This window comes from Antechinus flavipes, chromosome 4 (genome assembly GCF_016432865.1).
Source record: "Antechinus flavipes isolate AdamAnt ecotype Samford, QLD, Australia chromosome 4, AdamAnt_v2, whole genome shotgun sequence".
In the NCBI taxonomy this organism is placed as follows: domain Eukaryota; kingdom Metazoa; phylum Chordata; class Mammalia; order Dasyuromorphia; family Dasyuridae; genus Antechinus; species Antechinus flavipes.
In genome coordinates, this window is record NC_067401.1 from 205,946,799 (window position 1) to 205,972,632 (window position 25,834).

General features: G+C 44.8%; 1 protein-coding gene and 1 long non-coding RNA gene across 2 annotated transcripts in view; one reads left to right on the top strand and one right to left on the bottom strand.

Moving 5' to 3' along the window:
- TTBK1 (tau tubulin kinase 1) overlaps window positions 1-25,834 on the top strand; it is a 71,461-nt gene that overhangs the window by 27,548 nt on the left and 18,079 nt on the right. Inside the window, exon 13 of the mRNA XM_051997009.1 lies at window positions 776-1,322. Within this exon, the coding sequence (XP_051852969.1) occupies window positions 776-1,322 (547 nt within the window). The remainder of the gene's footprint in view (window positions 1-775; window positions 1,323-25,834) is intronic.
- On the bottom strand, window positions 11,507-21,161 carry LOC127561775 (uncharacterized). The gene is made up of 2 exons (XR_007953531.1): window positions 12,565-21,161; window positions 11,507-11,788 (listed from the first exon to the last, which is right to left on the bottom strand). It is a non-coding gene; the product is annotated as an uncharacterized LOC127561775 (long non-coding RNA).

The window sequence follows — 25,834 nt, forward strand, 5'->3', positions numbered from 1 at the left end:
AAACTGAGACCCAGATGGAGGGCAGGAAGAGGGACTTCCCCAAGGTCACAAAGTAATAAACAGTAGAACAAGAATTTGAACCCACATTTTCTGACACCAAATTCCAAGAAGTATTTATCGTATCATAAGCAGATTAGTCTGGGCTAAGCAGAAGAATTGCATAGAGTAATAATGAGAGATCTACCTGGAAAGGTACATGGAGGTCAAATTGTGGTGAAGTCTCAAAGGTCTGGGTAGGAAGGAGCCATTAAAAGCCTTTGAGCCTGGTTGAGGAGAGGAAAGGGAGGAAAATTAGTTTGTCCTGGAATGGATTAGAGATGGGAACTAGAGACTGGTGGGCTGGGCTGGGGGAGTAGATTAGGGGTTTCTTTTACTGTTCTTCACGCAAAGATTGGATGACCATTTTTTTGGTAAGGATTTGTAATAGGGGTTCTTTTTCACATATGGGTTGGACTTGATTTCACTGACTGGGAAACTTTGAAGCTCTGGAATTCTGATTCCAGATCTAACCCAAATCTGGGATTCTGAGTAGAGGTAAGAAGATTATTTAGGAGTCCAGGCATAAAGACCCGGAATAGAGTGACAGCATGTTTCCATGTTTAGGATGTCTTTTTCTGGCTCCTGAAATCACACCAGGTGGGTACAGGCTTTGGACAACTAGGAGTCTGACCCTATTGGGAAACTAAGCTGGTCTTGGGGGGGTGTGGGGGAGGTCTAAATCTGGGCAGAGCAGGGCAGGGTCAGGCTGAGCCCCCAGAGCTGTGTGGCTTTGCAGGTCTCGGATGGACCTTCCGGGTTCCCCCTCCCGCCAGGCGTGCTCCTCCCAGCCTGCCCAGATGCTGTCGGTGGACACGGGCCAGGCTGACCGGCAAGCCAGCGGGCGCATGGATGTGTCCGCCTCGGTGGAGCAGGAGGCCTTGAGCAACGCCTTCCGCTCCGTGCCCCTGGCGGAGGAGGAGGACTTTGACAGCAAGGAGTGGGTCATCATCGACAAGGAAACGGAGCTCAAGGACTTCCACCCGGGCGCCGAGCCCAGCACGTCGGGTACGACGGACGAGGAACCAGAGGAGCTTCGGCCGCTGCCCGACGAGGGCGATGAGCGCAGGCGGCCGGGGGCCGGGGCCGAGTCCGCCCCAGTGCGGCCCCGAGGGCGCAGCATGCAGACTGTGGCCGAGGAAGACCTCCGGCAGCAGCAGCATCACTTGCAGGGTCAGGCAGAGCCTGCCCTACCTCCCACCCCGGGCAGCCCCTCACACTCCTCCCTGCACTCCGGACCCCGGCCGAGGAGGAGAGAATCGGACCCCATCGGCCCGCAGAGACAGGTAAGATCAACGCTCCCCATCCCTTTCCCGTGCATCTCTTCAGCCTTCCTTGAGGTCTTAGGGGGTCTTCGCTACTGGGAGCAGATTGAGGGTTGCGAGACTAGGATCCAGCTTTCTCAGAGGCTCAGCCTGTTGGTTTGCTTCCACACTTTGGGGCCTAATACTGGGGAGGCAGCGTAGTAATGGTGAGGAAACTTCCCGGCTGGAGAGTCAGCACTTGTGCCTTCTTAGCCCAGCTCTGCAGCTAACTGTTTTGTGTGACTTTGGGCCTTCAAGCACTACACCTCTCTCATTTGTAAAACTGTGATCTTGCTTGTTCTTTCCTTTCTTGGATTGTTTGACCCCAAACTGGAAGTAGTGAATGTGGAATTGCTTTGAAAAAATGAAAGTAGAGCCTACCCTCATGGAACTTACAGTCTAGATTGGAGGGAGAGGGTAGACTTTGATCACATGTTGTTTTCTGTTGTTATTTAATGTTTTCAAAGGTATAAAATACCTAATGGGTGATACAGGCAGTAAATGTGTTAAGGCTTCAGAATAAGTAATCTCTCCAGGAAATAAAGGGAGAGTTATAATGAGCAGAGGCATGAAAACAGGAATATACAAAGGTTTCTTTGGGGAGGAAGACGGGGACAGACAATATGGCTTGTAACAGAAGCTACTAAAGGGAGATAGGTAGGTAGGGGTCAGATTATGGAGGCCCTTTAATGCCAGGCCAGGGAGCTTGGAATTTCTCCTGTGGGTAGAAGGGCGTGGTATTTATTATTATGCTCTCTGGGAGCACAGGTGTCAGGGTGATAGGCATGCAGCCAGAAAACTGAGCTCCTTTCTTCAATAGTGCCCACATGATTAGCTGCTCTCCCAAATCCATCTTCCCCTCTGTGACCTGTGGGGTGCCAGTGAGTCAGGCTGTGTGGCCAGTTCCTCTTCTGTGCCCCTCAGGCAAGGAAGGTTGAGATATTAAAGATATGAAGATATGGCACTTAGGTGGTACCAGGGAAATATCAGGAGCTGCCAGGCAGGGAGCCAGGCTGTGTGCGTCAGTACTCTACTCCCAGACTCTAGAGGAGGAAGAATCCTGTGGGGTTACTGTTCTGGTCTATAATGCACTGCCTTGATCTCACCTTGCCCCATGCTTAGGCAGTAGAGGGTCCTCTCTAGGGAGCAAGGCTTCCAGAAGAGTTAAGGCACATTACAAAGGGATGTGAGGAAGGAGGGGTGGAAGAAAGGAAATAGGAAAAAAAAAAAGGAAGGAAGGAGAGAAGAATAAAGGAAGAAAAAGAAAGTAGAGGTAGGGAGAAAAGGAAGAAAAAAGAAAAAAAGGAAGGAGGAAAACAAGAAAAAAGGAAAGGGAAGGAGTGGAAAAAAGGAAGGAAAGGAGAGTAGGAGGGAGAAAGAAATAAGGGTAGGAGAAAATAAAGAAGGAGGGAGGGAAGAAACATTTATTAAATACATTTATCAAATGTGCCAGGCACTATGCTAAGTGTTTTACAAATATTATCTCATTTGATAAGTATGGTATAGCTCTTGCAAATGGCTGCCATGGACTAACTGGGCTGTTGGTTAGGAGCATACTAACTATGCCTATCCTCTGGGAGTCCAGCAAAGAAAAATAATGAAGATGGGGATTTGTGTTCTATTCCTCTATCTCATCTTTTGTGCCCATTCTGGTCTCTTTCTGTTTTTCTGTACCCTTTCCTTCATCTTCACATTCCCACTATCCAGCCTTTGGGACTAGTTTGGGACTAGGCTCCTTGGGCTCTCAGGAGTGATATATTCAGTGTTAAATCTGCACTAGGAAGTCAGCTGAAAGAGACTAATCTCTCTTTCTCCAGACCAACTAACCCTAATGTGTTCATTCTTTCTTTAGTCTTTTGAAGATGAAGCTGCCCCATCTCTGCTTTCTAGAGTAGAAAGAAGCAGTGTGCTTTATCAAAAGATCCCAGGTCTTTGGGAATCAGTACCATCCATATACACAGCCAGTGATGATTTATCCTGTCTGTAAATGAGGACATTAGATTAGATGATCTCTAAGATTCTCTATGGCTTTCTCATGTTTTGTGAATATTATTTATTTTAACTCATATAATGAGAATTTCAGATCATTTAGAAGTGAATGATACTGTGGCAGGCTGAAAAGAGTAGTTTGGGGGTACAGATGAAGTCTTGTGGCATCTTTCAAGTCAAAGTGTATAGACACTGTTCTGGTCCAGAAGAGCAATGTAGGCTCAGTTTTCTCACAATCTTCTCTAAATTAGACTAGGTAGTCTAATTTCAAAAGGGACAAAGACTTGCAGAGGTCATTCGGGGAAGGGAGTACAATCTAACTGTGAGAATGACAACTTCACCTTAATTGACATTAATAGTGATGGATTTGGGCAACTGATTGGAACACACTCATTATTAACTCTTCCTTGGGCAAATGATTGGAACACATTCAGTATTCACTCTTTCTTGGGCAACTGATTGGACTACATTATTAATTCTTTCTCAGCTCAGTAAGTGCTTTTGAAGGGAGTAGGATGAGGGTTACATGAAGGCTCAGACGGGGATATGAAGGGAGAAGCTGCTCATTTTTGCTCTTTCCATCAGTCCATATAGTTGGAGAAGGAGGAATTTCAGAAGCCACATGAATGAAAAGAAGAGACTTGTGCTGAGCTGGGTGGTCCAGGTATCTGAAAGTAGGGTGGGATAACTAGAAAAAAGCACTTGCTGCTGAAGGTAACAGATGAACTAGGAGATGGTTTATAAAAATGAGGGTAGAATAGGAGTGGTAAATGAGGAAAAAATTGAGGTCTTCGGGTGAAGAATAAAACTATTTCCTAGACACATCTCTTGAGAAAGTGGCCAAGCTATTGGAATTTCTGATGGTACATTCCCTCTGTCTCTCCTTCCCAGCCCTACCATCTCCTGTGTTCCAGCTGCCACCTTAACAGCTCAATCACCTTGGAGCTTTATTTTCATTTTTGAGAGCCAATTGTTTTCTTGTAGTTCCTATGACTTAGTAGGAGCCTTCCCCTCCTCCATCCTCATGCTGGGCTTGGAGCCTCAGGCTATGACCATCTGTCTCTTTCTAGGCAGAAATGGGGAGAAGGGGATAAGAATGTGGAATTTTATGCTGATCTGTAAGTGTAGGTAAAACTCTGAGAGCAAAGGGATATGAGAAATGTGTTGTTTTTCTGTGTATGATTGTGTTTATGTACATGAATGGATTACTGAGTAGTACACCTATGTCATGTGTCAGAATGTGATTGTGATTATGTATGTGTATATATGTACCACTTTATGTGGGAGTACTTCAATTTTCTCTTCTACAAAATGAAGATTTTAGACTAGATCAGGAGTTCTTAACCTGGAATACATGGAAAGATTTCATGAATTCCATGAACTTGAACAGAAAAAATTTACATTTTTATTTTCACTAACATCCAACTGAAATTTAATGTTTCCTTCAATTATGAACATAGAAAACAAAACCACATTCATTTTAGGCTTAATCAGACTGCCAAAGGCATTTATTACATACAAAAAGGTTAAGAACCCCTGGACTAAAAGATCTGCTAAAGCTTTTTCCAGACCAGACATCTGGCGTTTCTTTGTATATATTTCAATGTTTGGACAATGTGACAATGCGTGGATATATCACTAATATTATGCCCCTAAATGTATCTCCTCTTTGGGAGCATTTACCTGCCTCTTTCTTCCCTTTCTCCTTCATCTCCTCGCTACCCCAGTTTCTCTCCTTCCTGGGAAGCACTGGGTCCTGAGCTGGATTTTTAAGTTTGGAAATTCTTGAAGTGACAACTTAGTGTCTGATTCCACATTTCGAGTGGTTGGTTGTATAACCCTTTTGCAGGGGCAAGTCACCTCATTCATCGTGGCCTCATTTTTCTCATCTGTAAAATGAAAGGGCTGACCTCAGTAATCTGCAAGGTCTGCTAGTCAGATCTATACTCTTTTAAGCCTTTAATTTCATTGCCTCAGATAAGGTCTAGAAGGTATGAATGACATGGGGAGAGGAAGCTGTACCGAGATCTTGACACAGAAATACTCATACTTGTCTGTTCACAGTCCTGCCCTAGTCTCATTTTACTTCCTTCCCGATGCTGTTCTCTCAATCATTTTCTCCATCAGTTACCATGTCTCTCTGTGCCACAAAATTTGCTGACAGCTGTGTGGGAGGACATGCTATATAGACCCTGAGAACAGAGCTAGAGAAGGTGGTTCCTATTGTCAGGGCTCCAGTTGTGAAGAAGACACATGGTTGAATCTTTGGGGAACTTAGTCTTTAGGAAAGACCAGCTTTGGGGAACTCCCAGTCTGAAGGGGTAAACACCATCCCTGTCAATTAAATTAAATTCAACAAATGTTCATTAAGCACCTGGCATTGTCTTAAGATTCTCCCCAAGTCTGATGGCACACACATTCAGGCTTCAGACACAAGGCACACTGTCCAGCAGTGGAAAACTTGACTGGAAAACTCGTCTGATCATTCCTAATAATGTATGAAGGATGGGAACTGCTGGAAAATAAAATTAGTCCTTCACATCACTAAATCCTGTTTTTGGTTTGGAAGTTTGGGACTGGGTATAAATTTCCTTATTAAAATGATCATTAAAAAGGGTAATAAATACAGCCAATTCTTAGTTATCTGAACAAATGGGAGAGCAATAATATTGATATTCCCTAACAACATCTAATAAAGAAATGTTGTTTTGACTTTGGAAAGTAATATGTGATTTGGGGGTTGAGGTTGTCACAAGATTTTCCTTTCTAAAGCTCTTTTTTTTGTATTTTTTTTGGGGGGGTTGTTGTTGTTTGTTTGTTTTTGCTGAGGCAATTGGGGTTAAGTAAAGTTTGTCTAGGGTCGCACAGCTAGGAAATATTAAGTGTCTGAGATCAAACTTGAACTCAGGTCCTCTTGACTTCAGGGCAAGTACTCTATCCCACTGCGCCATGTAGCTGCCCCCGTATGTCTTTGTTTACTGGAACCATTTAATTTGGTTGGAGTAGAAGGGTGGGTCATTCTGCAATTTTATTTCCCATGTCCCTCAGGATAATCCAAAATGGCCTTCTTGCCCTTCCTGAGAAAGAAGGGATCCTCTGGTTTTTGGGGTTCAAGAGAGTGTCTGTGGCCATTGGGGTATCCCTGGATAATTGTACTCATCCTTAGGATGAATCCTTTGACACCAGAAGTCTGAAATGCACAGAAATATTTGAGGGCCATCAAAATTTGAGGGCCTTTTATTCAAGAGCTAGCATGGTAGATCATTCATTCATTCAACAGCCATTAATTTAGCTTACTACATGTGTGATGTTGAACAAGTTACTTAACTTTTTTCAGATGTAATCTTTTTATGTATTAAAAAAAATAGAATCTATGTTAGATCGTCTCTAAGTCCTCTTCCAGCTCCAGGTGTAGGATTCTATGGATAGATAGTATTTGAGGTCCCTTGCTGCTTTAAATCTATGAGGATTTCTTTCTAGTCATGTCTCACATTTTTGTTATTGTTGTTTAGTCATTTTTTAGCAATGTCCAACTCTTCATGACCCCTTCTGTAGTTTTTTGGTAAAGATACTGGAGCCATTTTCTTCCTTAGATCATTTTACAGATAAGGAAGCTAAGGTAAACAGGATGAAGTGACTTTCTCAGAATCATAGTGCCTAAAGCTGGATTTGAATTCATGAAGCTGAGTCTTCCTGACTTCAAGCCTGGCTCTCTACTGCACCACTTAATTGCTCTGTGTTCTAACTACATTAAACTACTAAATGTTCTCTGATATTATTCATGCATGCAAATACCTGGGTATACCATTCTGCCCAACCTGGTCCTCCATGCCTGGAATTCATTCCCTTCTTCATCTCTGTCACATTCCTTTTCTTCCTTCAAGGTCCAGTGTAGTTACCACCTCATCCATTCTCTCTAGCTAAAGATGATGTCTCCCTCTTTCCTAGAAGCACTTTTTATAGAGCTCTCTTTTGCCCGAACTTGTTCCATGAATATGAAGACATATATAAGTTCTTAATAAGTTTCAACTATTTGCATTGAGAGCATGGCATAAGGAGATCTACAATTTGCTGATCTGATGGAGAGGCTTCATATTCTCTCCATTAGTTTGTGGGCCCTTTCGCCTTTTTTTTTTTTCAGGTCACAGACCTGACTTTGAATATTGTGTGAGTTTGCTATCTGTATGACTCTGGGTGAGGTAATTCATGTCTTAAATGAGGGGGATGGACTAGAGAGCCTCCAAGGTCTTTTTTGCATTGAAATTTGCTGTGGGATAGAGTACTTGCCCTGAAGTCAAGAAGTCCTATGATCCTACTGAAGTGCTGTATTATGGCTTTCTTGTACCCCCATGCCTATTGCATAGGCATATCAAACATAGTTAATGCTTAATAAATGTTGAATTAAGTGTCGACTGCATGCATTGAGGACATAAAACGATGAGTAAGCCCTGCAGCATGTTCTCAAAAAGCTTATGATCTAAATTTTTCTTTTTGGAGGAAGGTATCAATTCAAATAGAATTAATACTAAGTTATGTACCATTAGCAATGAAATCTTCATCCTTGGCCAGCTCCCAACTAGTCCAATCAGTCTTTGGGGGGTCAAAAACTGCAGACCCACTAGTAAACTATATCTAGCATGAGTCAAGCAAAATGATGAAATAAAATCTTCTCTGGGGAAACAAAACAAAATTCCCCTTCTGCATCAACAAGGGAAATAGAGAGTTTATTAGAGTAAGAATTTAAGTCTCAAGAATGATGTCTCTCATGTACATGTCTCTAGGCATTTTCTATATAACTTACTTCATTCCCATTCACATTGGCTCCTTCCTAAACCCACTTCTCCTTAGGACTCAGGGGTCCTCAAACTTTTTAAATAGGGGGCCAGTTCACTTTCCCTCAGACTGTTGAAGGGCCGGACTACAGTAAAAACAAAAAGTTTGTTTTGTGGGCCTTTAAATAAAGAAACTTCACAGCCCTGGGTGAGGGGGATAATCGTCCTCAGCTGCCGCATCTGGCCCATGGGCCATCGTTTGAGGACCCCTGCTTAGGTCTTTTGATTCTCTAGAGATCTCTTCATTGTATACTCCCCATAGGGACAGTTGAATGTGGTAGGCCATGAAGATAGGTACTGGGAAACAGAAAAACTACTTCTTCATTCTTTTTGCTGCTGTGTGGGATAGAGGGGTAATAAAGCCCCTTTCTTTTTGAGCCTCCTTGGAAAAGGGGCAAAAGGTTTCATATTTCACTGCTAGTAGGGAAACAGAGTGTCCATAAAGGTGGAGGCAAAACTTAAGGTAGAACTTTCCAACTAGAAATGTAATATGGGCTGTCAAGTCTGAATTGACTGAGGAAGGATTAGTACTATGTGGGAGCTATTCCTCCTTTCCCCCACTAAAGTGCATTTTCCTTTAACTTCCTCAGCTGAACTCCAAAGAGAAAGAAGGACCCTTCAAATTCCCGTCTACCAAACCCTTTGCCTCCTTTTGCCATTCTTTCCCTCATTTCCCAACCCCAAGAAAGTAGGCTGAAGGCAGAGAAGTATGCTCCCAGTATATTTCCCAGGATTGTGCAGGAAGTTATTCCTGAACTGGAAACAAGACTGCATTCGGTCCTGTCCCCCACCCTCACCCCATCACTTACAGATCCTTTTTCCAGTATTTTGTTCCTCCCATTCCCAGAATGAGGAGCAGCTTAAACTTTGTCTCAGCAAATCCATTAGAGGAAACAGAAGAAATTCTACATCAAATTCTAGAGGCCCTGCATTTGCCTGGTGCTTGCCCAATAGACACACCAAACTATATCCTCCATTACAGCCTGATTGTTTCAAAGGACGGGAGAAAAAGGTTGTGAGTGATGGAGGCAGGAAGTAGCATTGGAAAGAGTATTCATGATGAGAGAGGTTGAGGGGGTTGCAGCCAAGTTTTACCTTTTTGAGTGAAATGTCCCATGGCTCAAAGGAAGGCATCTTGGGCCAGACTTCTGCTTTTAGGAAGAGGCCATATGAACAAAAGGAGCATGCAAGAGTATAAACTTTCAGAGGAGAATGAAAGGAAGTGAGGAATGAGGAGTCACACCAGAAATTGGCAGCCAGCTCCTGGGGCAGGATTCAAGTCTGATATGCTAATAACTGGGATCACAAGAGGGACCCCTGCCTAATTATACAGGGCAGGATAACCTCTCCTCAGATGGTGGGAACACACATCTATTTCTGGTGCTTGGTCATAGACTATAACTCTGTAAGGTTCATGGATTGAGGAGTGATGATGTTATATATTATGTCATAATCAATAATCATTCAATGAATCAACATTTATTAAATGTCTGCTATGTGCCATGCACTGTGCTAAGTTCTGTAGAGAAAAAATAGCTAGGGGAGAAGCAATCTTTGAAGAAATAAGAGACCCATATGTCAGGATCCAGGCAAGGCTGTGATTAATGTGGATAGAGGATAGAGTGATCCTTCCCAAGGGAAATTGGGAAAGGAATGGAACAAAGCTTGAAATCAGGGAGGGTTTTGACACTATGTTGAGGATATCTCCAGAACCATTTGCTGAAAGCAGTTTAAACTATCCCCAAGGCCTCATAGTATAAAGGAGAGAGCACCAGACTCAAAATTTCCCTCAGACACTTACTACGTGACCCTGGGCAAGTTAACCTTTCTGTACTGAAGACTTCTAAAATCCCCTTCCAGCTCTAAATCAGCATTATGATTAAGCGATGGGAACTGAGGACTAAACTGTTGGCAGTGACTAAACTAACTTCTATCCATTCACACATACTAGGTAGTCTCAGGCTCTTAGAGTTAGGGGTGGGAGTCAGCCTGATTTTCCCAGGACACAGGGGAGATAATTAAAGCTGTCTAGACAACAGAACACTGCTTGGTGGTCTGTCCTTCTGGATAGCAGAGAACAATATGGGAGCAGTCAATTGGGTGGGGAAAATGCTCATTTTCACCCTCCTCTCTTTTCTGGCCGCATATCCATCCACTTCCTTAACTCTCAAGGGCAAAGCTTCTTAAACTGTGGGGTTTGACCTCACGTGGGATTTCTGATCTGAGTGTGGGGGTGGTGCAATCATGTAAAAAGTTTTTCCTGGAAAAAGGGATCATGATGAGAAAAAGTTTTAGAAGCTCTGGTCTAGAGTAGGTAAATCAAGCAGAATTCAGCACCATGGACTGTACTTCTAGGATTCAAGATCCTTACTGACATTCTTTTCCCGGTAGACCAGAATTCAAAACAATGGTCATTGGATTTAGTGAAGAAAGATAATCTTATGGATGAAACAGTTTAAGAATGACTTCAACAGAGTCGACTTTGCACTCTGCACTCTGAATGACTGTGTTTTAAGTCCTGCCCCTGTGACATTTTAAGCAAGTTATTTAAGTTATTCAGACACAAAGATTGTAACTTGTAGAGCAGTTGCTAATTCGAACTGATAAAGGAGAACTACAATGTAGAGGGCTTCTTACAGGAATGAGAGGGTAGAGAAGGTGGGTGGAAAGAGGGGGGACAAGCCTTTGTTGGCATAGCAGGGACATCCTGCCTTGGCGTGAGAGCTGGATAGAATTGCCTCTCTAGATTAAGAGTAGCTGGTGCTAGGAAAGGGGCCATAACTCAGACAATTACTAGCTTCCCTTGACTCATCCAAATATTGCTGCCATCTGTTGAGTGTTCTGCTATGGTGTGATGAATGTGCTGGAAGAGGAGGAGGAGGGAGGAGAAGAAGAGGAGGGGGGGAGAAGAGGAGGAAGAGAGGAGGAGGAGGAGGAAGAGGAGGAAGAAGAAGAGAGGGAAGAAGAGGAGGAGGAGGAAGAAGAGGAAGGAGAGGAAGAAGAAGAGGAGGAGGAGGAGAAGAAGAGGAGGAGGAGGAAAAGAGGAAGGAGGAGAAAGAGGAGAGAGAGGAGGAGGAAAAGAAGGAGGAAGAAAAAAGGAGGAAGAGGAAGAAGAAGAGGAGAGGAGATGGAGGGGAGAGGATAGTGAAGAAATGAAGAAAATACTGTTCTTGAAAGTCAATAGACATGTTTAAACCTGGTTTTCACCAATTTATTAACTCTGGCCAAGTCATAAACCTTTCAAGCTGAGGCTCAAGTTCCCACCAAAATGATACAAATAATTATGTTTGTATACGCCTCACTTCTCAGGATTGTTATGAGACAAACTGACAATGTAAAAAGCACTATGGAAATGTGGGTTATTTTTAATATTGCAAACCAACACATGGAGAAATAATAAGTGCTTGATAAATATTGACTAAATAAGTCCCTACGGGGTTCCATGCAAAGGAAGTATAAAGCCAGGTGAGGTTAATCGGGGAAGGCTTCGTGGAGGAGGTGAGTCGGGGCACTGAGGTGTGACTTGCGTGGCAGGCGAAGCTGAGAGAGGATGGAGGGGCCAGCATACCCTTCGGAAGGAGGAGGAGTTTGGCTTGGGAGGGAGGAGTCGGGAAGGAGCTCGGAGCCCTAGGCAGAGGTTGGGAGGCAGGCTTTAGTTAGCGAGTCCTGTCCGGCTCTCCCCACCCAGTGTTCCCCGGGACGCCGGCGTCTAGGGGGCTGTGAGCGGCGTGTTGGCCCCCCGAGACGGAGCTGTCGAGTCTGTGCCTGACACCTCTTTTCCCTCCACTCTTCTTGGTCTCTTTCAGTTGGAGGAGGACAGACTCTCTGGGCACTCCCTCCCGAGGTACAGCCCCCTACGACGACTGGCGTCCTCCGTGTTCTCCTCCTCCACGCTGGAGACGGAACATTACCCTCACCCCGGCGGCCCCGGCTCTGGCTCCCTCATTCAGCGCAGCCGCTCGGCCGAGAGCAGCCCAGTCCGAGCGCCCCACCGGCGCCACGCGCCCCTCGCGCCAGGCAACCACAGACTCATGCCCTCGGTGCTCCGAATCTCCAGGTCCCAGCTACAGCAGGTGTGGGCCCGATTCACCCACAAGACCTAGGCTGGGCCCCCCTCCCCACCAGAGGGGGCAGGGCGGGGAGGGGGGCACGCCGAGGGAGGGGGGCGGGCAGAGAAGGTGGCTCCTTCCCAGAATGCAATAATCACACACACACACACAGACACACGCACACACACTTCCTTCCCATCATGCAATACATGCTACCCCCAATAACATTGGCTCAAGGTACTGTAACATCTCCTTTTCCTGACTCAAAAACCATCCTCCATTCAGCCCAAACACGAAAAGAAGGCCTCTTCCCCCCATCCCATCTCTGCTCCCCGTTTTCCCTTTGTCCGGTACCGGCAGGAGGGCGGGGAAGCCAGTGGTGGCAGTGATTGGTGTTCAGTAGGCGAGGATGGAAGACCTGCTCACAAACCTCTCAGAGGCAGAGGACTGACTGTCCAGAGTACGGTGGAAACGAAGGGGTCGGGGGGGTGGGACGTCCCAGAGCTCGGGGTCAGTCTGGGGGGAGGTTTTCTCTGCGCCGTTTCTTCTGTGACCTCCAACCTCCCGTGGCTGCTGTGTGACTTACCCTCTCCCCGCCCGGCGAGGTGGGAGGCAAGACAGGGAGAGAGAGAAATGGCCGCGTGCAGCTGCCACCCCGAGTCTGGCCAGCCAGAACGCCTCTCGGAGCAGGCAGCTGAGTCAGAGCAAGTGTTTGGGAGGCACCGTGGGGGGGGTGTGTGGGCCGCTGTCCCACTTTGGGAAAGCTCACTTCCTCCCCCCCATTTCCCCGTGGGGATGTTCAAAGGAAACAGCTCCTAGGACCTAGCTCCCCGTCTCGTGTCATCGTCCCGGAGGGCAGTGTCTTCCACTCGCCTCCCAACCCTCAGCCTCTCCTTCCAGGCATTCCTTGGAAATGTCAGGGTTCCTTGGGACCCCGGCGAAGGTGCCTCCCCGCCGGTCACGTCCCTCAGGGAAAAAGAGAGGGCAGTACATCCGAGTGTAAGAGAAAACAGGAGTTCGAGGCTGGGACTCCCTTGAGGTTTTTTCCAATGGCAAACGTGTTTATTGTAAAGAAGCTAATGCTGATTGTGTGTGTGTACTGACGTTTGCCCTAACATATGGGGGAAAGAGGGCTATCTTTTTATTACTGAGTAGTTATCTCCATACTATCAGTTTCTGAAGCTATTCCCTCTCCCTCCCTTATTGGCTCCTCATTTTACCAGCTGTATCTAGATAGAGTTGGTGATCCCAAGGAAAATCTGCAAATGGGGAAAAAAAAAAAGAGGAATTTGGAAGAGATGGTCACTAAAGTCTTTTGCAGCTTTGATATTCTATTTTCTAGGACTCCAAGGAACTGAGCGCCTTTCCCTGGTACAGCTTGGTACATAGGATCATTGGTCCCTTGGTGATGGGGAGTCTTTAGGGACCAGGTCACTCTCCATTTGTATTTTCTGGTGACTGACTTGGATTTCCCTTAGTTTCCCTTAGCCTCAGTTACCTCATCTGCAAAACTGAGAGGTTGAGTTCAATGACCACTAAGGTCTTTTCCAGCTCTAAAATAATGATCCTGTGATGGTTCCATTTCAGTGAACTGACTTATATTCTCTTCCAGTTCCATGTACAAGTCTGGGGTTGGGTGAAGTAGGGATTTTTCTCTTATCCTTCCATCCTCTTCACAAGTCTCTATCCAAACCCAGGTGTCTCAAATTTGATTAGAGTTTCTGTGTCTGGAATCTTAATCATTGTGTGTTGACATTGGAAAGGATTTTAGACATCATATATTCATCTCTTTGCATTCTCTCCACTTCCTACTAAACCTTATTCTTATTAACAAACAAACAAAAAAAAAAACCAAACCAAAAAACAAACAAAAAAGGCAGCATTCTTCACTGGCAGTCCCATTCCCATGTAATTTGAGGTCTTGGGTTCTCTGCCCTCTATCAGATTTGTAATTCAACTTCCTGTCTTCTGACTCTGCTGCCCTTGAACCTTCCAAATGCTTTCTTTGGAGGGTAATGAATTTCTTCTGTGTTCCCTTTCTAGGAAGTGGCAAGCAAAGAGCCTCCAGGAAACAAAAGCACAAAAGAGAGACAGATAGATCATCAACTCCAAAAGCCATCCATCCCTAGGATAAAACCTAAGAATAGGAATATTCTATAACCTTTAATCTACCCTCTCCTTCATCCCAATAACCCACTCTTTTCCTCAGTTCTGACAAATCCCTGAGCTAAATTCCCAGTTGACTCTCAAAGGACTCCCCCATCTATACCTATTTAAAATTTTGCTTACCCCCCCATCTTTTGCCATCTCATTAATTGCTCTCTATTCAAGAAAATATTAAATATACCTTAATTCCCATGAACCTTCCCTTTCAGTCCCCTAATCTTTTCCCATTCCTTTTAATTCCTTCTATTTCTAACTACCTTGAAGGCCCCTCCCCTTATTAGTGAGACATCTAATAAAAGTACTTACCCCTTCCTCCATTACCCCCAGAATTCTCCCCTAAGATTACATCGAGAGGATTCCAAAGACCTAGGCTAATTGGAATTAAGTCACTTCCTGTCAGTGTGAAAGAAGACATTCTTTTAAGTAGAATTCTCCATTAATCAGTCCTTTCATATAGTTGTAGTTTAGCAATCACTGATGTTATGTCCACAAAATCATGAATACATTCTAAACCATCAAAGATCAAATTTCATTCAGAAAGGTTTTTAGCATTTTACTGTATTCCCTTTGGGAAACTGCAACCTTATTTCAACAATACCTTATGATAAGGTATGGAGACTTTTTTTTTTTTAAGAGTCAATCAAGAACTCAAATAATGTAATTCAGTGCCCAGCCTTTCAGAGTAGTTCATTTGGGAAGTCATAGTTCAAAACACATTTAAAATTCCTCTTTGGGGATTGCTTTTGGAGTCTGGGGCTCTTCTGGGGTGATGTCCCTGGAGTCTTTAAAGATGAATTTGTTTTTCTGTAAATAGTCAAAAATCATTCTGAGCCAGTATTGCAGAGTGGCATAGATAGTCAGGCTGAGGAATGATTGGCAATCCTGTGTGGCCTAAAGTGAGATGTGACTGCCCAATAAGGAGGCAGAAAATTTTATGTGATTTTTAAGAAGTTCTATGAAGGCAATTCCCTACATGGAATGAGCCCAGCCTTTGTTTGGATGACTTCAGGTGTGCTTGCTTGGAAAAGAATGTTTGTGGCACATTTTTAAAGAGAATTTTTGGATTTACCAGAGTATCTCATTTCCTGAGGATGCTAAATAACCAGGAACTTACCTAACTTATTGGTTTATTTATTTAGTCTTTTTTTTTTACTTACTTAAATTATTTATTGGTAGAAAAGATAATTTTTTTCCTTCCTTTTTTTGTTTCCCTTATGGAATGGAATAGTGTGTGAGATGACTTCCTTCCCCAAAATGACCAGCAGCTTGTCCCCTTTCTTCCTTATCAATAAGAGTTTAGGACTTTCCTTGTTGAGTCATCTTTGAAAGAGGATTAACAGAGCAGGTTTCACCCATATTATCTGCATGCATCTCCTAATGAATGGCATGGAAACAGTCTTCCACTTCAGGGAAAGGCTTTACTCCTTTATCTTAGTTCCTTCCATTTTCTCCTCCTCAGTCACTTACCAGAATGATTGAAGTTGCAGGACTGAAAGGCAAGGTCAGAGGTCAGAATGCAGTTGTAGTTGGAAGCCTGGTCAATGTGAACCCCCAGATGAAACAGTGGGTGTTCAAAACCAGACTTTTGTATTTGGAAACAGTCTTTAGGGAAAGTAATTTATATGGCATTTAACAAAATATCCAGGTCCTACTGAATTCTGAATTTGAGTTCTTTGGTCTAGTAACCAAGGCACTAGGGAGATTTTTCTTTAGCCTCTAAACATCTATGAGAGAGCAGCTTGGTATCCTGAGACAGATACCTGGCAGAACCATCAACTCTCCTTGTGACCTTGGGACTTCCCCTTTCCAGATTTCTCTCCTCTGTAAAATTAGAGTTGAATCAGGTGGCTCTTGAAGTCCTTGAGAAATCCAGTGACCCCATGATTCTGTCTTTTTTTAAATGGGTAGGCCTTGGATTTTCTGGAGAGTGGAGAGGCCCAGACTTTGGAGTCTGAAAAGGAGGTATCTTCTCCTTGACCCACTCAGACCAAGTGGGCTTCTAAAGAGAAGCTCTTGCTTTTTGGCCAAAGTCTATGGATCATAGGACCTTGGAGGTGGAAGAAAGATTTTAGATATCATCTAATTAAACTCTCTTATTTGATACAGGTAAGAAAAGTCCAGAGGGAATTAAATGTCTTGCCAGACAGTGGCAGTGACAGAGCTAAGATTTGAATGGAAGTCTTCAGACTACAAATCTAGGACTCTTTCTGTTATCCCAAGCTAAAATGCCATATGCTTATCTGTATATGAAGGCATGAGCAGGTACATACTTACGGGTTTATGTGAGTATATTCTGTGACTCCATGTAAGTTTTAGTAGATAGCCACCTGGTCTTCCTGGTGTGTTTTAGAAAGGTCTTAATAGCTTTTGGTCCTAGGGCAGGAGTTAGATGGGCAGAATGGTAGCCAACTCTTACGTCCCATCCCAATTTTCCCTGACTTTCAAAAACCTTCAAGCACCAGGTCCACTCATCCAATCCAAATGGATTGGCATTAAAAGCCATGGAAGGCATGAAAAATTAATCCTTAACCCTTGACCTAATGAGGGACTAGAATTTGGAACTTCTGGACTACTTCTAGTACATTATTAACCTTTTATACCCTCCTTAAGGGATTTCCATTTGCAACTGCATTAGGTTTCATAATTTCCATCCCTTTCTTACTTTGCCTGTTCTACCCTAGACTGGATCATGAGGGCTATTTATATCAATGATTTCAATTTGGGCCTGAGAGGATGTGTAGTGACCTCACCCATGCCCAACAAGCAGGCCATGGAGGATCTGAAATCTCTCTCCTGCTCCTTCTTACTCCTGTTCTATCCCAGAAAAAGAGCTAGTATTTGGTACTCAGTCTGTTGCATGCATGTCCTCGGATGCTGGTGTGGCCATACTGAGATCTATCAATTGTGTTGATTTTAGAGATGACCAGATGACTTTGAAGAGGGGATTAATGCTGATCTGGGTGGGAAGTGGTGAGTTCATCTTGCCAGTTTGCCAGTATCCTACCCAGCTTCCAAGGATGTTTCCTTTCCTTGCTGTATTCTGTATGTGGTTCTTGACTGGGATGAATGGGGGAGGGGAGGAAGGGAGAGACCCTGGGGGAAAGTCTTTCGATCCTCCCATCTTTGTCAGGATTCAGTCCAACCTAAAAGATAGGACCTGGGCCAGTGACCCTTTTGCTGGTGAGAGGCCCCAGTGTGCTACAAGTACTGGCATTGTTGAATGGTTACAAAGGTCTAAGGAGTGTTGTAGATCAGCTTTCATTAAAGGGAAAGGACAAGTTTCTTCTGCAAAAGCTTTGATCCATAAGCCAGAGAACAGGCTAGGGGGCTTTATTTCCTTCAAAGTAATAGCTAATTTTTTCATCACTTTTTCACTAACTCCTCACCTCAAAGGATCTTCATCACATCCTCCCCCCCAGGACTATTTTCCACAGTTTTAATGGACCCACACTAGTTAACTAAGTACCAGACCTTTCCCATCTCTACCTTTGTACCCAAGCCATGGGGCAGATTCAGTTAAGTGTGAATCTCCATTTCCTCATTTTAAAAATTTCTCTCCCAGTCTGTCACCCCACCTCCCCAGCTCCTGCAGCTCTGCAGTTGGGCAGTGGGATGGTCTAATTTGTCTTTCCTGGAGGAGTTTGAGGGGTTCATTGCCTTCCCAGTACCTGGGCCATCTAATGATAGAAGATCCAATTTCCTTCGGCTTTCCACCAACCTGAGCATTGGGGTGGGGAGTGAGTGCAGAAAGTAGGAGGTTTGGTATCCAGCACAATACCAACACAGAGAGGACTCTGGGGTTTAGGGTAGCCAAAGGTCAGGCCAAGGCATGGAATCCTTCAATCTTGCTGACTTCTGGTAGTCCAGGGCATGCTTGGGTGGGATCAGAACACTAAAGGGCTATCATCTAGGAGAGATGAGGTTTGGTAATTGTAGGGTGGGTTTGGGGACTTCAAGTGTCCTTCTGTTGGGGGGAACTTCTAGTCATACACCTTTGTCTGGAACCGTTAGTTGTGTGAGTGTGTGTGTTTGTGAAGGGGTGTACTGTTCTAAGGAGGCTCCGTGGCACTGCTCATATTCAAGATGGTCCCCCAAACTTAATTCTTTCCAATCTGCAGACGCATAGTGAGGGTGGGGTTGAGGAAGACCCTTTTGCTCTCTTCCGACAGCCCCCACTCGCGTTTTATTTTCGATGAGACTTGTAATTCTGCTTGAGCCACACAAAGCTCCGCCCTGCCCCTCATTTCCTGGCATATCAGCCCCCTGCCCCCGACGACAAGCTAGAGATTTTCCCCAGCTCAGACCGGACAGAGGCGGTGGCGTTTCTGGGCTGTTTTCCCAAAAGTTCATTCACTGTAGTAACTTTGTACTCTGCCCCCCCGCCCCCGCGGCGGCGATCGATCGCATCACGAATGTATCTTGTGTCTTTTTAACAAGCTGCTAAACTAAGCCGCGTGACCGGGGATAGGGACGCTGGCGTGGGAGGAGAGCGTGGCGCCGGGATACTTAGGGCGGGGGACCGGGAAGGGGTGGGGGAAAGGGAGGTTTTCTCCCAGCACCTGTCCGCTTGCCTATGAAGCAGGGTTTCAGCCTGCCTCCCCTCCCCCCGAGATGGCTTCTTCTGCTCTTTTATGCCCCAGGCCTCGTACCCCATTTCCCACACAGATTTCCAGAGCTTCCACCTTGGGGTGACCTCAGCCCCCAAGCTGGCAGTGGGGGTTCTTTCTCATTGGCTCCTCCCAGAGGAGCTGGGGACCGGGCTGCGCCTCCTCCCCAATTGTCTGCTGCTATTTGTATATATGTTGGTTTCTCTTTTTTTGGCCCCGTCCTTGTCTATGTTCTCACCCCCACCCCATCTTGTTTCCTTTGGCCTCCAGCTCTCTTGTCTCTTTCCCCTAGGTGGGGCCTGGAGGGTAGCGGAAGGAGTCCTGTCCCCCACCTTTTTACGTGCTTCCAGAGTGGGGATAGAGGGAGTTGAGCCTGGGGAAAGAGATTTTGGAAAGGGGGTTATTTTCCTGGCTCAGTGGGTTTCTCTCCCTCACACTCCACCTTCCCCCAACCCTTTTTTACCTCACCAGCCAGAAGAGCTGGCTTATCCATTCCCTTACCTCTAACTCCTCCCCCCCCCAAAAAAAAAAAATTGGCCTTGCAATTGGATGCCAAAGAGCCTAAAGTGAGGGAGAAAGAAGCTCAGAGCCTGGGTCTCTCCGAGCAGTCCCGGCCCCCACTGGCCATGCCCATTGTTCCAAGAATCCCTAACCCCTCTCTTCTCCTACTGCCCCCCATAATGGAGGCCACTGGGGGGTCCCCTAACCTTCCACTCCTCCCCACAAAATAAACTCAGGGACCAACATCTGCTTCCTTTGCACTTGCTCCATCACTGATCCCCTTCTATTCTCCCCACTTTGAGGGGCTGGGTGAGGGGGGGAGAGAGAGAGAGAGAAAGAGAGACAGGGTTCCGGCTAATTTGTAATGACAGTATTGAGCAAGAAGAGGGGCTGCCCCACATCCTTTCATCCCCATCCTCATTCTCATCTACCATTTGGGGGAGGATGTTGATTGGGCAGCTCAGCCTCGGGGGGCTCAGCCCAATTTTTTGAGGCCATATGCATCCTTCTTCCTCTCCCTTCCCCCCACCCTCACCCCTTCACTCAGCAAGCACCTGCTGGCCAGGAAGCGCCTTCTTGGCCAGGAGGAGGCTTGGGGTTGGGGGCACAGGAGACATGAATCTCCCAAAAGATCCTGAGCCACAGCTGATTTATCCCCTGAGCCCCCTCCCATCATCACTCCAGCTCTTCCCCCGCCTTTTTTTAATGCAATAATACTGTATTATACGCTTGCACTATTCCCCCGGGGCAGACTAAGCATGCAAGAAACAAGAAAAGAAACAATTGGAAGCTTCTTTTCTTTCTTTCTTTCTGTTTTTTTTTTTTTTCTTTTCTTCCTTCTTCGGGGTCCTGCCCTTCCCTGGTGTACATAGCGGTTTAGAGAGCGGCTCCGGGCTCTGGCCTCTGTATAATAAAAGCATGCACTGAGCGCGCTCCCTCCCTCCCCTCTCCCTCGCCTTCCCCTCCGCTCGCCTCGCTGGGCTGCCTAGGACTGCGAGTACTGTACAAATCCAACACTTGAAGACGACACACCAACTACACAAACGCACACGCGCAAGGTCACGGGGGTGGGGGGCTGACACGGACACGCACCGACACGCACACGCGCGGGGGTAGAAAGGGGAGAGGGAGGAAGCGCCCTAAGGGCCCCCAGCCGCTGTGCAAAGGATTTTGTGCCTTTTTAAAGTCCCTGTATGTTAATCCAGACAATCCGGAGAGCTTGTATACTACCAAATCCTTATTAAAGACTCCTTCCAGGAATCTGCCAGCGTTCTGCCTGCTTTCTTTCCGCTCTCTCTTGCTCTGGCGGTCACCCCCCCGGGTCTTCTCTGTCACCTCAGGGCAGCCTGTCCCAAGGATTGGGCTCGGGGCGTTAACTCAGCGGAAGGATAGGAAGATGGAAGTGTGTGGGAGAAGGGAGAGGAAGAGGAAGATTTTCCTGGCCATATTAACTCTCCCCCTCCCTGCTGAGGCTGCTTTGGCAGGGAGAAGGGGGCCCTCCTGGCCCCAGCTCCCGAGCCAGAGCTGTTTAGATCCCTGCTGAGGGGCGTTAGGATCTCCGCTTCCCACTCTGTGTGCAACGACCTGCATTCCTTCTCCTTAGTTTCCTTGTTAAGCATCTATTTACTCTGTGTGCCAATCACTACACTGTGAGAGAGGGGGAGAACACCATCTCCCACCCATACAGAGAGTTGGACCACACTACAACTCTTCATCTTGTGGGGGGGGGGGGGGAGTCTGTTCCTAGGCCTGTTTTCAGGAGTTAGAGATATTTGTGGTCAGGGGACTTGTGGCACAGGGGTCAGTCCTGCTTTCCTTTTGGGGGGATAGCAGAGGAGGGGATTGGGGAGAAGAGGCCCCGGGCCCAGGAGGTTGAGTTGGCACAGTGCCCCTTTCCCTATCTTTGTCTCTGGACTGGCAGCTGATGGCAGTAGCCTGCATTCCTGTTCTGCTCCCTTGTTTCTCCAGCAAGTAGAAACAGAAAGCTGAGGACTCTCTGAGAGGGCCTCTGACCTTGTAAATGAGTGGCTAGTATTGCAGAGACTAGTATGCTAAGAGTAGAAAGGGATAATCTGGGGGTAGGGAGGCAGAGAAAGGGAAAGAGAAGGAGACAAGGGACAGAAGTGGTTTGGGAAAGAGGTGACAGAGCAAGGGTGAGTGAGAAAAACTCAGGAAAAGGAGGGTTGAGAGTGAATGGGAAAAGGAGATAAGAATCCGAGAAGGGGGAACAAAAAGGGGGAAATTGAAACAAGGCAGAAAGAAACAGAAGAGGGTCCGTGGGGAGAGAGCAGACTGAATTACTGGGTGGGGGTGGGGCAGGAGAAATAGCTTGGAGAAGGAGGAAGAGGGAGGGAGAGGGAGATCAGCTCTGCAGAGCGACTGCCGCAGTGCCCAACCCCCAAGGCAGCTTGGACACTCTCCTAGACTGTTATTCTCCTCAGGGTAAAGAGTAAAAAAGCAAACAAACAAAAGCCCAGTGGAAGAAACCCTCTTCTTCAAGTCTGATCCTTCCCTGGAGGGGACCAATGAGAGTGAATTTTCTAGCCCACCCCATCCCCCATCTCCTGGGACATTTAGGGTTTGATTTATTTTATCCCTATTGTAGGTTCCCAGTCTTTGCTAGGGGAGATGGGGCCCCAAGGTGAGGAGTTAGTCAGTAATAATTTTAATACACATCAGGGATTTAGAGCTGGATTGCCCCCTCCCTGGGTCCAGATAGAAGTAACTAGCAAGTATATACACTCTTCCATTGTGTGCTCCTAGGCTGCCCTAAGGATGGGAAGGGCCTGAGGTGCTGGGCAGGGCCAGCTCTCAAAGGCCTCTGATCAATTGGAAAGGAGTGTGGCTGCTGGAGATTAATCAGATATAGAGGCCAGAAGACAGAGAAAAAAAAGGGGGGAGAACCAAAATCCAGGAAAACAGAGCTTGAGAGAAAAAGACAGATGAAGAAACAAAGAGAAGTGAGAGACAGAACCACATGCACTTTACGAGGACAGACGCTCCCTATCCTCCCAACAACTACTCAAGAGGCCCCTTCCTGCACTGGATTGTAGACTAAGGGAAGCAGAAGAGGTTGGAATGGAGGTTGCTTGGACAGATGCTCTGCAGTGGGTGGGAGGAGCTAGATTGTGAGTTTTCCTCTGACACAGCTCCCTTCTGCTCCTCTTCCCCACTTTGCATGGCACAGAGTTTAATACTGGCTGAATCGTAATGAGAAAAGTGCTAGGCTGAGAAACAAGAATTTTGGCTGTGTGTGACTGTGCACAAAGGGGTTAGATTAAATTAACTCTGTGGTTCATTCCAACTCAAGTCTCATCCTTCCCCAGAGAGAACCAATCGGAGTGAATTTCTTAGCCCATACCGACATTTAGGGTTTGATTTATTTTATCCCTATTGTAAATTCCCAATTCTTGCTATGGGAGATGGGACCCCAAGGTGAGGAGTCAATGAGTCAATCATAATCTCAATCCATTCTGGGATTTAGAGCTATGTTGCCCCCTCAATAGGTTCAGATAAAGTAACTAGCTAATACACTAGCATTCTCTGTTACTCAACCTATAGCCCTAATTGGAGATCAGTACCCTGATCCTATCAAGTAAAAACCATTGAAGAGATTTTTGACATCTTGGTGCACAAGAAAGAAAAATCACATGCCTCCTCCCGTTCAGTGCCCATACTCATAGTCTTGTTTCCATTCATTTCGAAGTTTAGGGGATCTGAGTTTAAATTTGACCTTAAACACTTTACTAGTTATGAGACCTGAATGAGTTACATGATCTCTCTCACTGGGTTTTCTCATCTGTAAAATGGATGTAGGTTATTGTGAAGATTAAGGTAGAGAATATTTTTAAAGTGCTTAGCACAGTGCCTGGCACACAGCAGGCACTTAACAAAAGCTTGTTTGTTTTTTGTTTGTTTTTTGTTTTTTTTTTTTTTTGTCAGAATTGTAACAAAAGGGATGGGGAATAATTATAGCTCCTTTGGAGGTCAGACATTCTCCCAGCTCTCTGTGAGATTTAGAAGAACACAAAAGGAGACATACTACACCTGGGTGAGAAAATTAGGAGGATTTGTATCAGCTTTGGGGTAGCCCACAGTTTATAGGGAGATATTTTCTTTCAGGAAAATACTAAACTAAGATCTGCCAATCTAGTTCACTTATTCCTCTCTAAGGAAAGGAATTAGTAAAAAGTCAATAATTTACGATGGAAAGAATTCTAGAATTAAAAGATTTGGGTTCAACTCCTGTCTTTGTTGATTACTGTGTAACCTTGGGCATTTAACTTAACTTTCCCCAAGGCCTCAGTTTCTTCATCTGTAAAATGATCAGTTTCTACTAGATGACCTCAGAGATTGTTTTCAGCTCTAGTTTTATTACTTCTCCAATTCTGCCTCCTCCTCCTTCCTGATCTGTTCTAGGATCAATATTAGCTCTTTCTAAGTTTGCTTAAGACCAGACCCCCCGAAAATATTTTCTTTTAACCTGAGAATTGCTCTCTTCTACCTTTAGTGCTAAGGGAGTTTATTTATCACTAAGATCAAAAAAAGGATCCAACAACATTGAACCTGTAGCTCTTCACACTGAGGGATAATAAAGTAAAAGAATTAAGAGTTGAATAGATCCTTTTTAGTTCATCCTATTATGTTCAAGAAGGGATCTCATTGTAAGATTCTTCCTAACTAATCCAGGGTTAGTAAAGACTTCCCCAGTTCTCTGATCCTCCAAGAATCTCTCTAAAGCACTATTTCTCAAACCATATTTAACAGAATTCTGACATTCTACCATGTGACCTTATTGTGACATTTTCAATGCTAACAGTATTTTACTCCTTCTAATTATTAAATGCGAAATTAGTATCTCAAAATATCCTGCTGCCCTCCTCAAACCATATGATTTCATATGTTTGAAGGAACTTTAGATTGGCAACTTTTCTGTCTTAGAGAATTGCCTGGGCCATTTCCCTGACCATGGTCTAGTATGTGTTTATCAGTTAATAAATATTTATTAAACATTCAAATACCATGCCGGGTACTGTGTCAGAGGCAGAGGACTTGAACTCTTTTTGACTTCTAAAATGTCCTCTTTGCATTAGGTCATGTTGCCTCTCTGTGTCTTTTTAAAATAAACATTTTATTGATGTCCCTTTTTCACATCACTGTCATTTCCCAATGACACATCCCTTTCCTAAAAGAGCCCTCACTTCCAACAAAGAGTTAAATAAAACAAATTAACACATTGGTGATTTCTGACAAAGTTTGCCTCATTCTCTACAACCACTTTGCCAAGAGAGGGAAGTATATTCTACTGTCAGTTTTCTAAAATCATAATTAGTCACTGAAATGGTCATGTTTATAATGTTTTCCTTTCAGACTTAGATACTGGTCTCATCTCTCATCATCCTAATTGAGTGACCCTGAGCAAGTCTCCTAATCTCTAGATACTTTCATCCAGAAATATAAAACACCTAGCCCACTGGGCATTGCTGCTGTAACCAGATTAAACTGTAATTGACAAATATTTAATAAAACAAAACAAAAAATACAGAATATAGATGGCATTAATCAGTAATTTTCTAACTCAATATGTGGCCTACAGGGGTACTTTTGTAAATTTAGTGACTGTTTATATTTGAGTTTGACCCCACTGATCTAGGTAACTTTCTGAGACCAAAAATGGCAGAAAAGATGCTGACTTGAATTAGTTGAAGTTTTCTCATCTGGAATTTCCCTGTGATGAAATCACAGCTTGTTTCCCTGTTCCTACATTTCTACCTTCTTCTACCCAGAGGGACATTGAATGGTTTTTCATTGTTGCTTTCCTTTATGTTATTGAACATATTGCTTTCCTGGCTCTTTTTTGCTTATTTCACAATGCATCAGTTCACACTGGTCTTCTCAAGTTTCTTTGAATTCTTAGTTGATGTTTCATATAGTATAAGAATATTATATTACATTTACACTCCACAATTTGTTCACCCTACTGCCTTTCTTCAAAATGCTTACACAGACAAAATTGGCTCAATTTCCTCTTTTCATCCAAAATTTCCCAACCTCTATCTCTAAGGTATTGCATAACATCAAAGCATTGAGTTATTTTGTGTAGGTTCCATCAGTATATTCCAGACCCAAAAGTGATCTATGTCCAAATTAGTTTGGGAAACAACTCCAAAGTTCAGAGAAATCAAAGATTACTGATTCCCCCCGTTCATTCATTAAACAAACATTTTTCTAATGCCAGTTATTTGTAAAGCATCCTACTGGAGCTAAGGGCTAATGTAAAGTTAAATAAGTCTTGGTGAGTCAATCAGCAAATATTTATTAATTACTTACTATGTGGTAAGCTCAGAGCA